At 47.0% G+C, this 16,523-nt stretch overlaps 1 protein-coding gene across 3 annotated transcripts in view; it reads right to left on the bottom strand.

Moving 5' to 3' along the window:
* Positions 1 to 16,523, bottom strand: part of arhgap10 (Rho GTPase activating protein 10) — a 42,657-nt gene that overhangs the window by 4,031 nt on the left and 22,103 nt on the right. For 2 of the 3 annotated variants that reach the window (XM_047044440.1, XM_047044441.1), the window contains exons 16-20: positions 14,801 to 14,859; positions 13,095 to 13,200; positions 10,716 to 10,875; positions 8,515 to 8,653; positions 6,618 to 6,783 (exon numbers count right to left, since the gene is read on the bottom strand). In XM_047044440.1, coding sequence (XP_046900396.1) covers positions 6,618 to 6,783; positions 8,515 to 8,653; positions 10,716 to 10,875; positions 13,095 to 13,200; positions 14,801 to 14,859 — 630 coding nt within the window. Of the gene's footprint in view, positions 1 to 6,617; positions 6,784 to 7,276; positions 8,254 to 8,514; positions 8,654 to 10,715; positions 10,876 to 13,094; positions 13,201 to 14,800; positions 14,860 to 16,523 lie in introns of those variants that run through there. The other variant, XM_047044442.1, reaches the window with a different exon arrangement.

The following is a 16,523-nucleotide window of genomic DNA, read 5'->3' as shown; positions in this document are numbered from 1 at the left end:
CAATCCATTTTGAGTTTCAAACCCAGATACATTTGGAGCTAGCGAGCTAAAGTCGTGGTTGTGGGCCATACCCTTCTGAAAAGTGGGACTGGTGTAAGGTGGACAAACTTCGTCCTATGTTAGAGAAGAATGAAATGCGTGGGAGAGGAAGACAAGCAAAGAGAGACACGTGCAAAAAAAAAAAAGATGGGACGGAGGAAAAGAAAATGAGAGAGAAAGAGAGGAAAGAGAGAGAGAAAACAAGCAGTCTGCCTCGGTTTAAGTTGGAGAAGAGCTGGGAAAGAAGCCACCAGCCTGCAGCTAGCACTTTTACACGCCGCCAATTAATATTCCTCCTCCACCCGAGTCTCTCACAGGCAAAGCAGCAAGGGACACACGGGTTCTGCTCCCGGTTTACACAGTAGTTTCACAGTTCAAATCCATACCCGACCCTACCTTGTCACAGCACCCGACTTCTGTATTGTAGTAGAATTACCCTATTATTGTTTGAAATTATGTCCGGACCAGGTGACAACATGCTCGAGGTGACAGACTTTCAAAGCTGTACTGTAGGAAGCCCAATGGTTTTGTGAACATGGAGCAAGTGTAAATGTAGCAAGGCTTAAAACCTTTGTCGGCTGCAACTAAACTATAAACGGCAAAAGATACTGTGATACTTCAGATGATGGGCCTGAGAAGCCTAAACTTTTATATTCGGCATTAAGCCATAGTGCTTGAGGAACCTTCGGATCATTTGTCTCCCCTAAAGCCCAACAACACAGAGTACAGGGTGCATTTGAGAAGCTTTGGTTCGACACACTCCTGCACAGCTGCAAGGCCAAAGTTTTGACCGCTACCTTTCACGTCAGCATGAATCACATGGAATAAAACTGAGGGAGAAATCTGGTCCACAGCAATGGGACAGAAAAAGAAAGAGAGAGATGAAGAAGGCCGAAATGAATACATTGAGAAATAGAGATGGAGTGCAGGCGGAGAGACAGTAATTGCAGAAAGACAGTCAAACAGAGAGAGGAGAAAACTCAAGTCAGATGAATTAAACATAGACCAGGGTAAGCAGAAGCAGGATCGTCCATAGCTGTGAAAGTGCGGAGCAGTCCAGATTTTAGGAAGTGTTTCTTTTCACATTTCAGGGAAGGTCTACAAACATCTTTTGACAGGCATTTGAAGACAACTGAATTTAATTCAGTAGCTAAAAACCCACTTAATTGTACACTGGTAAAATGCCCTTGGTGCTTCCAAGATAAAACATATAAAAACGACTTTCTTCTTGTGCCATCAACTAATGGAAAACCAAAACCCCTTACCCCTGGAACTTAACATCCATGGTATCCATGGTAACAGTATGAACGCAACAAACATACCAGTATGAATTTGGCCTACGATGTGGATTTCGACTATACCGTGCTAACTGCAGTAGAGCCTTCCATAAATACGATTTGTCACAGTCCCATTAACACCAGGCAGGCATAAAATTACCGTATGGAACTTTAACGCAAATATCGTAAGCAATCTACACAAACATAGAAATTTGAACAGAAATGTAAATAAATGAGTGCATAAATGAGAGATTTTTTTGTGCTTTTTTGCGCTTCATTTCTACAGCCCTGCCCTGAAATGCACCCCCATGTAATTTATGCTCTGACCTTTCACGACTTCCCCCAAAAAATCTTAATAATATTTTCAACCTTTCAAAACTTATTTTTTAAACCTTTATTAGAAAATATTGTTTCAACCTTTCAAAACTTTTTTAGATTTGTTTTAACTTTTCAAAACATCTTTTTCAAAACTTTAAACCTTAAAAAACGTGATATACATTACCTACTATGACAGTATATGATTATGGTCATAGGATTTTAGCGTTCATTGTAAACGGATGGAGCTATCAATTAATTTTGTTCTTGCCTCTGTGTCGACCGTTAGTAGCATCCTAGTGCGTCATCACGAGACAGACCCAATAACCTCTGCAGCTTCACAGCGGTGTGTGTGTGTGTATATATGAGACAGTGTGGGACACAACACATCCAGGATCACCTCTAGAGCTGTAACGGGCCCTGCTGCTGATGGGTGTGTGTGTGTGTGTCTGGGGGGTTTTGGGGAGAGTGGACAGTAGCACAGACCCAGAGCAGGAGCGTCCCTCTGTGCTCTGTGCACGCCCCACAGCCCTCCGTACAGAACATAATTACCAAATTGCTCCTAGCCACCGCTCCCATAGAGACGCTAATAAAGGCAATTAGAGGGAGCAGCTGGGGAGGGGCCTGGGGAACAAAGGGGGGAGAAAGATGGGGCCGGACGTTTGGGGACGAACAGGCCAGTGAAAGATACCGACATCGCAGGGAAGGTGCACTGGCCGGGGATCAAAAGCAGAGTGGGGGGAGGGGCGTTACCGTTGAAGGTGAAATCTGTACGGCGCTCCTTTCCCTCCCCGCCGTTCTCCATGTTGAAACACTGGCCAGGTCCGTTCGGTCGGCGGGCGCGTGTATGTGATTTATGTGTCCGAGGCTGCGACGTCGGCCACTGTGGCGCTTAGCTGCTCCACGTCAGATTGGGAGGGGGGGGGGCCCCAGCCACGCTGCAGTGCAGCAAATCCACTCATTAACCTGAGCGCCGGCACAACCGCTGTCTGAATGGGACACTGCCAAAAAAGCCTGTATTGTCTACCTGGCCCGCAGCCAGGGGTGGGGGAGATTACAGGAGCACTCTGGCCACTCAGACAGGTAAACTCAAAGACACAGCACAAACGCAAATCCAGGACTGGGAAAGCAAACAAGTAGATACACACACACACAAACTCACTCACAGACAGGAAAATCTCCAATTTGTCATCTTCGAATCAAGTCTTTTAACAAGATCTAACGCTCTAGGCGGAAACGCGATTACATAGATGCATGCACACAACTGTCAAGTTGAAATACACACATAAATGACTACAGGATAAACCGTTGGGAAAATATTCATTGAATATACAACGGTTGCCCTAGAAACCTGTCAAATGAACCACAGGAAAAAAATGGGTTTATCTAAAAATTGCATTCACGACACAGGCTTAGCCAAACCCGAGGAAATGGCTTGCCGCTTTTCTCACCAACCAAAATAGCATTAGGCTTTGAAGTGCACAACAGTTGTTTTCCATCCAGCACATATTACCCCGTATGTAAACATGATTACAGTACTGTACAAGCATAATTTGTGTAGATGCACTGTACACAAGAAGCTTTGTTTACCCCGTTTGAGGCGCTGCCGTTGTATCCCGCTCTATGAAGGGGTGCGATGCGAGTATACCCTCCGCTGTGTGCAAACGCTACATTGAGTGTATATGGGGAACACCTCGTAAATCCCACGTTTGTGTCTTTTATGAGAGGGCTAACTATTAGCACACATCAAGGTAAGCCAGCATGTATACGCTTAAGTTTAGGGCCGGACAATTAGGGCCAGGTCCCTACCAAGACCACTGAAATGTCCCCCACCAATGTATTGGCTGCAGTGTTAGCATATAGGGGCGATAGAAAATAGCACACAGGTCGATATAAACGTCTGTTTCCCATTAGGCCCGGAATTTCAGCCCATATCCAGAACAGGGCCATGCAGCCTGGTCTCATGAAGGTTTACTGCTCTTTTTGAGACTGGGAGGGAGAAACTATCCCTTTTCCCGTCTCTACCTATGGAGTAAGCGCGAGCGACTGCCAAGCTTAACCGCGAGCCTACACTCCATCTGGGTGGTCAGGAAATGAGTCCATCCATCCATCCTGATCCACAGCTGTCTGCCAAGAGAGGAGGAGGAAGAGGGAAGGAGACCGTAACAGAGCCTCACTCGCCAGCGCTACAGTGAGCCCCGCACACTGGATTGGGAGAGAGTAGAAGAAATGAGGGGAGACACTGAAGGTGGCATGAAGGGTATATCCCACTGAGGAGGAGGAGGGTGGGGGGGTTGAAGTCAGGCCGTGTTTGGAGTATGATGAGACAGGCCGTGTTTGGAGTATGATGAGACAGGCCGTGTTTGGAGTATGATGAGACAGGCTGTGTTTGGAGTATGATGAGACAGGCTGTGTTTGGAGTATGATGAGACAGGCCGTGTTTGGAGTATGATGAGTCAGGCCGTGTTTGGAGTATGATGAGACAGGCTGTGTTTGGAGTATGATGAGACAGGCCGTGTTTGGAGTATGATGAGACAGGCTGTGTTTGGAGTATGATGAGACAGGCTGTGTTTGGAGTATGATGAGTCAGGCCGTGTTTGGAGTATGATGAGACAGGCTGTGTTTGGAGTATGATGAGTCAGGCCGTGTTTGGAGTATGATGAGACAGGCTGTGTTTGGAGTATGATGAGACAGGCCGTGTTTGGAGTATGATGAGACAGGCTGTGTTTGGAGTATGATGAGTCAGGCCGTGTTTGGAGTATGATGAGACAGGCTGTGTTTGGAGTATGATGAGTCAGGCCGTGTTTGGAGTATGATGAGACAGGCTGTGTTTGGAGTATGATGAGTCAGGCCGTGTTTGGAGTATGATGAGACAGGCTGTGTTTGGAGTATGATGAGTCAGGCCGTGTTTGGAGTATGATGAGACAGGCTGTGTTTGGAGTATGATGAGTCAGGCTGTGTTTGGAGTATGATGAGTCAGGCCGTGTTTGGAGTATGATGAGACAGGCTGTGTTTGGAGTATGATGAGACAGGCCGTGTTTGGAGTATGATGAGACAGGCTGTGTTTGGAGTATGATGAGACAGGCCGTGTTTGGAGTATGATGAGACAGGCTGTGTTTGGAGTATGATGAGTCAGGCCGTGTTTGGAGTATGATGAGTCAGGCCGTGTTTGGAGTATGATGAGACAGGCCGTGTTTGGAGTATGATGAGACAGGCTGTGTTTGGAGTATGATGAGACAGGCTGTGGAGTAATATTCATGTTCCCAGATGAGCCCAACTTTATTTAGGACAAATCTTTCCGCATTCTTTTGCATATGTAGAGGCATTCAGGCACCTCTCCGACTCAAGTTTTCCCACAATCCTTTGCCAGATAGGTGCTGAGCGAACAGGTCCCCGCCTTGTCACCCCTGCCAAGATGTATTGATGTAGAAAGCCAGGGCGACACCCAGTGACATATGGCACAAGCCTTCATAAAGGACGGGGCCACAGACTATATGGGTAAACAAGATGAATATCTCCCAATGTCAATACGATTTACACGGCCGACGCGCGGCCACCTGTCTCCCAAACAAATAAGGGCGAGATTTACGACCACCTCCTGGTTGCTCCTTCCGTCCTCCAAAGCCGTGCCACAAAAGTGGGAAAAACAGATAGATGGAATGAGAGAGAGAGTGAAAAAGAGGGATGCCGTTATGTAACCCAGAGCTCCGTCTGTCTGCCACTGTGATTTAGAGCCAAGGCTCGACATGTAACTCTCTTCCACACGCTCACGCACACAGACACGCTCACGCACTCTGGAGCACTCGTACGCCACCGCACACGAGCGCAGGCAGAAGGAGGATTCACGTTTCCCTGAGCGCCGACTTGGGAAAATGAATCTCTATTTTGCAGCCTTTTTCTTTGGCCACTGTGCTGCAGCTAGGATACAGAGAGCGAAAGAGTGAGCGAAAGTGAGCGCCAGACAAAAAGTTTCCTTCAAGGTGATTCAGCAGACATGACACTGCAGAGAGCCCGACATCTGCAGCATAACCCAATATTATTACCACTGGCATCAGCATTCAGGGAGAGCTGTGGACTGGACACAACAACAAGCCCAAGGACTGCACAGGCAGCTTATAGTACGTGGGTAGGAGAGAGGGAGAGGGAGAACACATTTGAGAGCCAGAGAGAGAGAGAGAGAGTGGGTGGGGAGAGAAATAGTGAGGGAGTGAGGGAGTGAATGTATGCATGAATGAGCGAGCAAGCAAGTGAGCAAGTGAGTAGGTGAAGAGTGAGTGAGTGTATGCATGAATGAGCTAGCGAGGAAGACAGAGCCAGACAGTGGGAGGTAGAGTGAGGGCAGTGTGCAAATCTCCCTCATAATAAAATAAGAGATGGAGGAGGATCTGTGCTAGACGGAGTTGACAGAGACAGAGTTTCAATTAGAGAGATACCGAGAGGCTCCAATAGAGCCTACAGCAGACAAATATCTTAGGTGACTAAATCTTATAGGGGAGAAGAAAAAAAAACACACTGCAACCTTTACTTTTAGACTTTCCTTTACACCTTTACTTTTCGACTGTCTGAGAAAGTTTCAAGTCAGACAACACGTGGGATGTAAGGGATTTGGAGAAACTTGTGGAACTGTAAAAAATAAAAATAAGAAAAGAAAAACTTGACATTGGAGTGAGTTGGAGTAAACTCCAGGGTTGAGTTAGAGGTCTTCTGTATGATTGATTTATCACATCTTATGAGGCTGCAATGCTTCTGAGAAGGAAGCCATATTCAGAACAGGAGCCTAGTGTTCCCTAGGACTTTTTGGAGGGACAGTACAGAGTGTACAAAGTGTACAGAAGGGATTTCAAGTATGCACCACACCTAAGCCAGCCACATGGCAGACACTCCCTCCTAGCCTCTACGGCCGTTTGGAGCCATGGACGGTGTCCCACGCCGATGGGAAAGGCCAGAGGCGAGGTGCTGAGGTGTGGGTTTGGAGGAGAGGCTCACCCTTGGCTGCTGCTGGAGCTGAGGGTGGTGCTCAGGGGGGTGTGGTCGGCCTTCTCCGGCGGCGTCTCCGAGGCGGACGCTGTGGACGACTGGGAAGACACCGACTCGTTGCTGCCCATGGACCCCTCGTCTGGGGCCGAGTTGGGGCAGCCACCGGTCTGTGACACTGAGGAAGGGGAAAGGAGAGAGACAGAGACAGAGGGATGGTGACAGCTAGTCAAGTCATCTAATGAAAGAATGCTTTCCCACAGAAGACTGGGCATAACATGTTCTCAGAATGGGAGCATTTCAGAAAGTACACAATTACACAACTCTGAAGCCAGCAATTGCGAACATAAGAGACACCCCCAGTTTAAAGGCCATTTTGATCGCTGTCAAGATTTTCATGTCGGGTGAAAGTCAAGATTCTTGTTTTCGGCAAACTTATGTGGGTAGGAGGAGAGCACACACACACACACCGAAACAGTCATTAAAGTAAAAAAAAGGAAGTTTCTTGTTAGGACGAGGCAGTCCGCTTCTCCAACACTCCCCCCACACACATCAAAGGCAGGCTTGGCAGTAAACGAGCGTCGGACTCTACTTAAAACTCAACTTAAAAGTGTATGCTGTCGCTGTGGGCGGGGGGGGGGGGGGCAGGGGTCAAACTCCACCCAGGAGGGTGGGGATCCACAGGGGATCCAGTGGGTCAGATCACAGAGTTTAGGACGTCCACCTCAAGGTGTCCTCACTCACACAGGTAGATCAGCATATAAAGCAGACATATAAAGCAGCATGTGCCAGCTGTGTGTATCATCTGGAAGAGAGAACCCTCCCTCTTATTAAAGGTATTGGGCATCGTTACCTCAGTACTTCTACTACCAAACTCATAGCAAAAAAAACAACAACAAAAAACACTTGAAACAAGACCAACAAACATAAACGGCCATTAAACGGAACGACATCTGGTTCATAAACTAGACCAGACTGGAGCTAGTAATTGAAACATTAGAAACTTCATTCTTGATTGCACTTCTAGTCCTGCAGAAAAGGCAACATTACATTTATAGTGTGCCCAATCCATTTGGTCAGGTTCTGTTGGGGTTGGCAAAGAATGAAGAATCGACGTAAAACATGCAACTCGATATGCAAGAATCTGCACCAGGAAAGTAGGATGTTTCTGGCACACCAAAGACAGTGTCCTCAGACACAGAACACATATTGGAAAGCTTCCTTGTGCAAATGTATTAATATACTTCCCTTTCAAGTGGCCCACTCAGAGTACGTGTCCATATCTTGGGGGATATTGGCTCGCACAAAGATGCTCATGGACGCAACACACACATTCAAATATATTTGAAAAATAAACGTACACACTAAGACACGTAGGCCTACCAAACACAGAATCTGGTTTTAGCCCTCCACACACAGAAGCAACTCACTTTCAATCCATTATCCGTAGCCCAGACCAAAGTCAAAAAGGTTAAAAAAGAAGGGATTACTCATTTCATCCCAGATATTAAAACCCACCATGCTCAGATCTGGAGCGACAGAGAGGGAGGAGGAGGGAGAGTGCTGCAGTCTGGCAAGCAGATTTACTCTCTTCTGGTGCTGTGTAGGGGACCAGGTCTGAAGTCGAGCTGTACTATACTGTCCTGTCCTACAACCAAAGTTGGTTTCTTTTTCTTTAAGATGTAAAAGTTGGTTAAGGACAACTAGAGTAGAAAGTCAAACTACAGTAACACGTCTCAAGCCATCCTCAGAAATGTGAACAAATTATAATAATATTCAAACCTTTGAACAAAATCTACTCACTACATATAGTATAACTTCACTGCAGTCATGAAGGCAGAGCTCACAAGACCATCAAACCTGCTAGACCTAAACCATTGAGTCTTTGTCCTTAATGCTGGTTTCTTACCGTTCTGGATGTCCAGGGACTGAGGGTTGTAGACAGCCAGGGGTCTGTTCTGGCGACCCAGCTTCTTGGACAGCCTGGTGGGGGCGGAGAAGGCTGAGGTGCATGGGGACTGGGACACATCCGGTACATCCCCAAAGATCTGCAACCGCCACGTGTCCGTCAGAGAGAGAAAGTCAGCTCATTTTTGAAGTCTTACAACATGACACATTGGATGTTTCTAAATACACTGCAGGCATTTTCTAACGTACCGCAGGTTGCTTTTAAAAGACATCAAAAGGGGATTTGATCCAGGTGCCTAGTGTATGTATGCATGCAGTGTTCCAGAGACCAACACAGTCTCCAAACGCAGGAGGAGTGGCGGTCTGCCGCGTCCTCATGGAGAGAGAGAGCGGGAGTTTTGTAGTTCACAGGCTTGTGGTCGCGGCGGGATAGCAAAGGGCAGCCAGGGCCACCCCACAGAACCCGCAGAGCCGCGCTCCCATCAGGGCTCCCGCAAAACGCCTCATCAAAGGATCTGTTATCCCCAGATACACTCAACCCCCCACCTCCTGTTGGTCCGGTCTGGGGCTATATGGCTGTAGGAGCAGCCAGACGTGTCTCTGGGCGGTTGACCCACTCTTGGTGGACCACGGGGGTAAGATAAACAGGGTCTGGTGGAGGGCTGCATGGGAGGAGGGCTTGTTTACACAGAGCCCGGTGTTTACATTGAAACTTCAGATGTGGAGTTGAAAGAGAATGGGAGCCTGCCTAGGAGAGCGAGGGAGAAAGTCTCAGCAGAGAAGAGGAGGATCACAGGAGGTAGAGGGGGGGGGGAGGGGGGGCAAGTGAGAGAAGGAGAGTGAGAAAAAGGGAAGGCTTGAGAGAGAGAGAGAATCAGAGAGATATATTTCGAGAGTAAATGAAGGGAATATCCAAGTCATAAACCATAGAGGAAGAGTAAAAACATATATAATAAATAAAAATATTTGAGTTGAAGGCGATAGAGAAAGTAAAGGGGAATATACTGTGGTTTGTAGGGATAGAAGGGTGATATATACTACATCACAGGATCTAGCGAAGAGCTTGCTGTTTTCTCTCTTTCTCGCTTCGTTCCTCCGTCTGACTTCCTACCTAGACGGAGGGATGAAAATATAAAAAACTGTCTGCTGGTAGCATTTGGGGGCATCGACAGTCAACGTGTGTGTGTGTGTGTGTGAGAGAGAAGAGAGAGAGAGAGGAAAGAGAGGACTGTACTCAATTTTTAGGCTACACCAGTTCCACTCCACAGTTAAGAGTCGCCCATCTCTTCAATTTGTCTCAAAAGTTCTCAATTCTAAAATCATCCCTGTATTGCGCCAAGTACTGCTTATGGTATGGTTAACACTGATCTGCTCCTTTTTGGACACAGTCTGGATGGAGTCGACCTGTCCGTCTGACACAGTGTGGATGGAGTCGACCTGTCCGTCTGACACAGTCTGGATGGAGTCAACCTGTCCGTCTGACACAGTCTGGATGGAGTCGACCTGTCCGTCTGACACAGTCTGGATGGAGTCGACCTGTCCGTCTGACACAGTGTGGATGGAGTCGACCTGTCCGTCTGACACAGTCTGGATGGAGTCGACCTGTCCGTCTGACACAGTCTGGATGGAGTCGACCTGTCCGTCTGACACAGTCTGGATGGAGTCGACCTGTCCGTTCTGTATTTTCTGTTAAAATGCGTCTCATTGGCTGATGGCCAGAAGGCAAGATGTAAAACTCTCCACAGTAGTTAGCCTGCAGATTAGAACGTAATCTGGACTTCTTCTCCTGAAACTCAAGAGAATCAGCTCCTCGTGAGGATTGACAAAGATTAATGTCAGACTGTGAAGTCTCTGCTCGGCTTTGATGTAAACTGCGAGGCAAAGGGGCTGTAGCCTTGCAGATATACTCCAAGAATAGCACGACACAAAGGTGAATGCTGTATATCTAAAAATGCCCTTAGTGCTGTTTTGAAACACACAAAGGGCTCCCCCTACAGGTCATGGGATCCCACGCTTGGCTGCCTCCCCAGGCCAAAACTGGAGGAAGTGGGGGGGAGGTACCGATAATAAATAAATAATTATCTGTGGAAATGCAAAAACCAAACAGTGGCCCAGTACTAATTCTCAGTGTACCCAAATTCTGCAGCTACAACTATTTGGAGATTCTGCATTTTTGGGGGGGGGCACGTAGTCTCAGTTCACCTTCTCGTTCTGCTCTATCAGGATCTCCACGACGATGTTCTGGAACTTGAGGTCCATGATGGCGGCCACGGTCTCCTCCTGGGGCCTCATGAGGGTGGGGCCAAACACCACACCCAGGTTAGCCACCGTCATGAGGTTCTGCTTGCTGTGACTCGCCACGCTGTGGAGGACACGGACGCATAGTCAACCACTGGTCACACACTCGGGTCACACACACACAAACACACACACGTCGTCTGAAAGGTAGCAACATCATCAGATCGGGACCTTGGCACTCATGATTGTCCGCTGGCTGAACGTGACCTGCCTGACAGCTTGTCTATATGCTGACGTCAACTTTTCCAACAAGCCTATTCAGTGCCGATCTTTCCAAATGTCTGGGAGTCTGCAGTGTGGCCTCGAACACAAACCAGAGGCCAGTAGTAGTAGCACCTGTAATCACCACTGCGAATGGTTTATCAGCAGTCAGCAGATTGCTCTTCAAGATCAACCCTCGCGCCGAAAAGTTTTCACTCCACAGTCAAGACTATTGGGAGCAAAACTATCAGTGGAATCACAGTCCCTGGAGTGTAAATCTTTCTTTCACGGGGGAGGAGATTTTAACAGTGGGAAGACGAGAGAGATTTGGGTTGAGGTCCCCACTACCACCCAGTTCAAATCTTCCAATTTATGATGAAATCCCTGGACTTATGGTTGATGAAATGAGCCATATGGACGGTATCCATTAATACTTCCTGGGTAAATAGAAATATTATTCCTTGGACAAGACGCCATGCTAGAAATGTGTGTTATGCACAACAAAAGTTGTGCATAACAACTAGTATTCGACAGTCCAATAATTGACTTATTTTAGATTTACATATTAATGCTAATGCATACAACTCTGAAATGAAGACTTTATTTGAAATAAGTCATTCAGACAGATGGGCGGATTTCCAACCCCAGATTGTGCAGATACTCACTCAGTGAGCATGCTCCTTAAGCAGAAAATACTTGAAAGCTTCAAAGGATGCCTTTGAAGACAAAACAAGAGCCAATGACAACTCACATTTATCACATCTTCGCAACCATTTCAGATAACAGTGTCAATTTTGCTATGCCTCTCTCCCTGCAAGACAGGGACGAATGCACGCACACACATGTACACAGACACACACACACACACACAGGTCTCTCCAATCTGGAGAATTTCACGCCGGATAATCCAAATTCAATTTCAATGGCTCTGCCGTTTTGCCTCAGCCCACTCCTGCCGCAGGTCTCTATGAAATAAGATCCCCCAGACTCTGACAGCCTGAGGGAGGGGGGGAGTGGAGGGTGCACAAGGGGGGTGAGGGGGATTATGTATTTACCTTCAATTTGCTCCCGTTTAGTTTAGTCAAACGCTCGCCAAGGTAAAACCCTGTAATGTTAGCTAACATTTTTATTTCATTTTTTAATCTCTTATTTTAATCACAGAATAATGGAGCTGCAAAACAGTGGCCCATTTGGGGGGGGGGGGGGGGGGGGCTAGCATGCCCAGCTGTTTATACTGACCCTTCTCATGGGTCTCCTCAAATGGAGTACAATCTAATCCTACGACTGATTATACGATTGGTTTGTGTATTAAGAGAAGGGGGGGGGGGGGGTTGATAATATAAAGTGATGGTGGAAGTCTGTGTTGGCTCTGATCACTGGAGAGCCGGAGAGATGGATGGAAGGAAAGAGAGACAGCAGGGGAAGAGGAGTGCCGAGAGTGGGAGTGAAAGGGAGAGAAAGAAAAGGCGTGAGAGGAGTGAGAACGAGGAGACAGACAGGATGGGGGAGGAGGAGAGAGATGGAAGAGAGAGTTTGAAAGTGAAAAGTACAGAGATAAAAAGTATTTATTGGGCAGTCCAAACTGTTTGACAACATTAATTTATCTCAGACAAAATAAACATTACAAAATCATCAAAAGAAAATCACTAATCAAGCAAATTAACCATAACCAACCCTAAATCCTAGCGGTCTTAACCACCTACAGTGCCCCTTGATGACACACTTTGACAAATGTCACATAGAGCACCTTCCTATTCACTTGACCCAGGGCACCGAGCTGAAGCACCCTAAATGATGGGACGGAGTAGTCTGGCTTCCAGAGAAAGAGACAAAGAGATAGAGAACTACCGAGAGACAGAGGGAAAGAGAAACAGAGGGAAAGAGAGACAGTGAGAGAGAGAGAGAGAGAGAGAGAGAGAGAGAGAGAGAGACAGTGAGAGAGAGAGACAGACAGACAGACAGTGAGAGTGAGAGAGAGACAGACAGTGAGAGAGAGACAGACAGTGAGAGAGAGAGAGACAACGAGAGAGTGAGAGAGAGACAGCGACAGACAGTGAGAGACAGATGTTCATGGTGACTTACGTAGCCAGATGCTTCATGAGCAGGCCTAGGACCAGCCGGTTCCTCTCTGGCAGCTTGTGGACCAGATAGTGGATGGCTTGGACACGGCACTCAGGACTTCCGTCCTCTAGTTGCCAAACAAAACAAAAAAGAAAAACAAAGTCAGCCCTGGTTTTATACTGTAACAGTAATTGACACAATTTGCAGTCCATGATTTCAGTGGTGGTCTACAATCTTTGCCTTAGGGGGATGGTGATAAGCAGATGATCACAATAGAGGTGGATGGGGGAGATGGATTCATAAAGATCCATGAATGGATCGTTGTCGGCCCCCGCCCGCCACAGTACTGTGTTTAGGCTACAACAACACAGCTGTTTCATCATGGAGTTGAACGACGCATTTGGGCCGCAACATGTGATGGCGATGAATGAGACGCTCGCTGATATAGGCGACTTGTCACATGGTAGCGGGGAGTGGGGGCTAAGCAGCTATGAGAATAGGAGTTGTGTTCCTCCCCCCCCCCCCCCCCCCTCCGCCTCCCCCCCCATCGAGATCATCCCTCAAACATGCCCTCACAAATATGGGCATCTGCTGCCTGCCTCCCGCCCACGCACCAAAAGTAATGTTATCGCATCATGTACACACATGCAGTGTTCACACACACCAGTATGGATATGTCTATTACCATTTTCAGAAAAAAGAAAAAGCCTCTTAAGGATGCCGTCATCCGTCAGAGAATTTTTAGGCCTATTGCTAATCCATTTTTTCCCCCGTGTGTTAGAAGGGCATTGCAGCAAGCTGATAAAATGTTCAACCCTGATCCAATTATGACACTTGTTACATGGAGATTCACATGAAGAGCACCATTCAAGACGTGTCACATTGGAAAGATGTTCGGCGGACCGAAAAACTGCACTCAGCGTTGGCCCTTGGAGGACAGAAGTGTAACATTCAGTCTCTGGTGCCATTTTGTGTACCTTGTGATACGGATGCCTTGTAATAGCAGGGGTTGCTTTGATGGACGTGGATAGCAGACATTTTTGTGTGTGTGTGTGTGTGTGTGAGAGAGAGAACAAAATATATATATGAGAAAGAGAGAGAGAGCGAGCGAGAGCAGAAATCGCAGACGAAGTCAAGTAAAAGGTTTAGTGGGTCCTACTAAAAGGTGGAGAACCCATTAGTTCAGTGCAGATGTATTTACAGAGCTCCTGAAGGAGCAGGCGATGACTGAAGGGACTAGTACACACATGAACACACACACAAACACACATCCAGGAAATGTTCAGACAACTTTGTACAGCCTGGATGCCAGGATGTAGAATTAAATCAGATGTTTGTGAAAGAATGGCTCCAGTAACTCTTTTCGTGAACGGATGTTAAATAACAACCTGCGTATCCACTCGGCAATCGTTTACATTGAACATTGACATTGAGATCCAGCCCATCTTGTTTGGACCGGGCCAGATGCTTCACTTTCTAATCCTGTCAAATGGCATCTGTTCCCATAAAAAGACAAGATGGAAAGAATAACTCACAGCCAATTTACTGTTGAGTATTACCACGTACTTAGATGCCAAATTAGACTTCCTTGCAGATGCAAATGGCTCAATACCCAAGAACCAGACTTGTGACATCATTTGATTCTGTCCCACTGTGTCCACAAGGTTCTGTTGGGGACACAGCTGAGACACGGAAGGTGTACCATGTTGTAGGACGGGGAAACTTACTTGCAGGGTTTATAAAGTCTTTGTACAGTCCATAGGTCATCAAAGGCTCGGGAAGGCTCCTGGAGGAAGAGAATGAGAGAGAGAGGCGGAGGGGTGAGAAAGAGAGAGTATGTTTAGGTGTGTGTGTATGTGTGTGTGTGGAGGTGGAGGAGGGGGGGGGACAGAAATAGACACTGCGCTGTTTTATAGGGTCTGCACACAACAATGATTAATGTGGCTGGGCCGGGGGATGGAATTAGATGGCGGGCGGGTGAGATAACCAAGTTCATATGAAGGTACTTTCACACTGCAGCTGGACACGGGCCAAGGGTGCTTAGCCTCAGAGGAACCTGGAGAAGAGACTGACCCTGCGACTGCAGCGGCCCAGAGAGGGGAGGGGGTAGACAAAAAAGAAAGTGGAAGAGGCATAGGGGGAAAGATTGAGGTGAATATAGAGAGAGTGGTAGAGGAGGGAAAGACAAAGGGGGGAGGTGGGGGGGGGGGATGGGGAGGGAGATAGAGACAGAAGTGAAGGAGGGAGAGAGAGAAGCAATAGGGGAAGAGACAGGTGTGGAGAAAGGAGCTGCAAGGAGTCTTCATGCCTAGTCACCGCACAGTCTCAATGTTAACAGCTTGTAGTCAAGTGGCAGTAAATGGTTTCTGACAGCGTCAATGCATTCACACAGGCTACATTGTATTCCCACAAGCCACATTGAACTTTGAAATGTGAGAAAATGCTTTCTATGAGTTTGCCCTCCTAAACTAAACGGATGTTGTATATGTATCAGATAATCTTCCCTAAGTATTTCTCTAATTATGGTTCAACAATCAAAAAAAATGCCCAAGATCTGAAACAGCAGAAGCACTGGAATTGGACTGGGCTAGGACAGTCATCTCACTGCAGGGCCACAAAACGGAAAATAACGCCACACAGGAAGCGGATCCTCTGACCCCATCCGCTGACCACATAAAACAGTGTTTCGCGAGAGGTCACATCTACGCCAGGCCAGTCACAACACACGCTGTCACCTCTGACTCCTCCCTGTGCCCCGACAGACCAATCACAGCTTACCCTGACTGATACAAGGCCAGTTCCCAGGCTTCCGAGTCCTCTTTGACCACAGAGCTTTTGTTGTTCCTTTTTTTTGTGTCAATTTATTGTTGTTCAATTAGCGAGTGGAAAAACACTGGGGGGAAAATAGACTTGGCTAGGAGTTTGTACCCAACACCCTATGTTTCCTTTTATAATCTCCAAGTTTTGTAATTTCATTACATACAGTACACAGAACACCGAGTACCAGAAGAACACTAATGAGCTGATCAGACAGTGCTAAATGAAGAACCACAGGGTCAAAGATTTACACTCCCCCCCCCCCCCCATTCATGAGCAATTTAGTATAACAAGACAGACCATCTTTTTCTGTGTAATGATATACAGTATGTAAATATGTCTCCTTGGTGTAATTTTAATAATGGAATCGGGAAGGAAAAAATGCAGGGAGTCAAAGTTTAGGATTTTTTTTTACAGAAGGTTGCCTCGAGGATTGGTCGATGTGTTTGGAAATAGCCTATATCTGGTCAGGAATTAAAAAAAATAAACATCCCCAAAAAATCTCCTCAAACGCGAAGCACTTTTTGTCGACTATGGTGGTCGAAAGTCCAAATCTTTACTTATTGGATTCCTTTAGAACACAAAGCATACGATCGTTTTTTAACACAAATTAGCACAACTCGTCGTCTCACT

The sequence above is a fragment of the Hypomesus transpacificus genome, chromosome 22 (assembly GCF_021917145.1).
Source record: "Hypomesus transpacificus isolate Combined female chromosome 22, fHypTra1, whole genome shotgun sequence".
In the NCBI taxonomy this organism is placed as follows: Eukaryota; Metazoa; Chordata; class Actinopteri; order Osmeriformes; family Osmeridae; genus Hypomesus; species Hypomesus transpacificus.
Note: the sequence above shows the minus strand (reverse complement) of the source record. Positions and strands in the feature narration are given on the sequence as shown.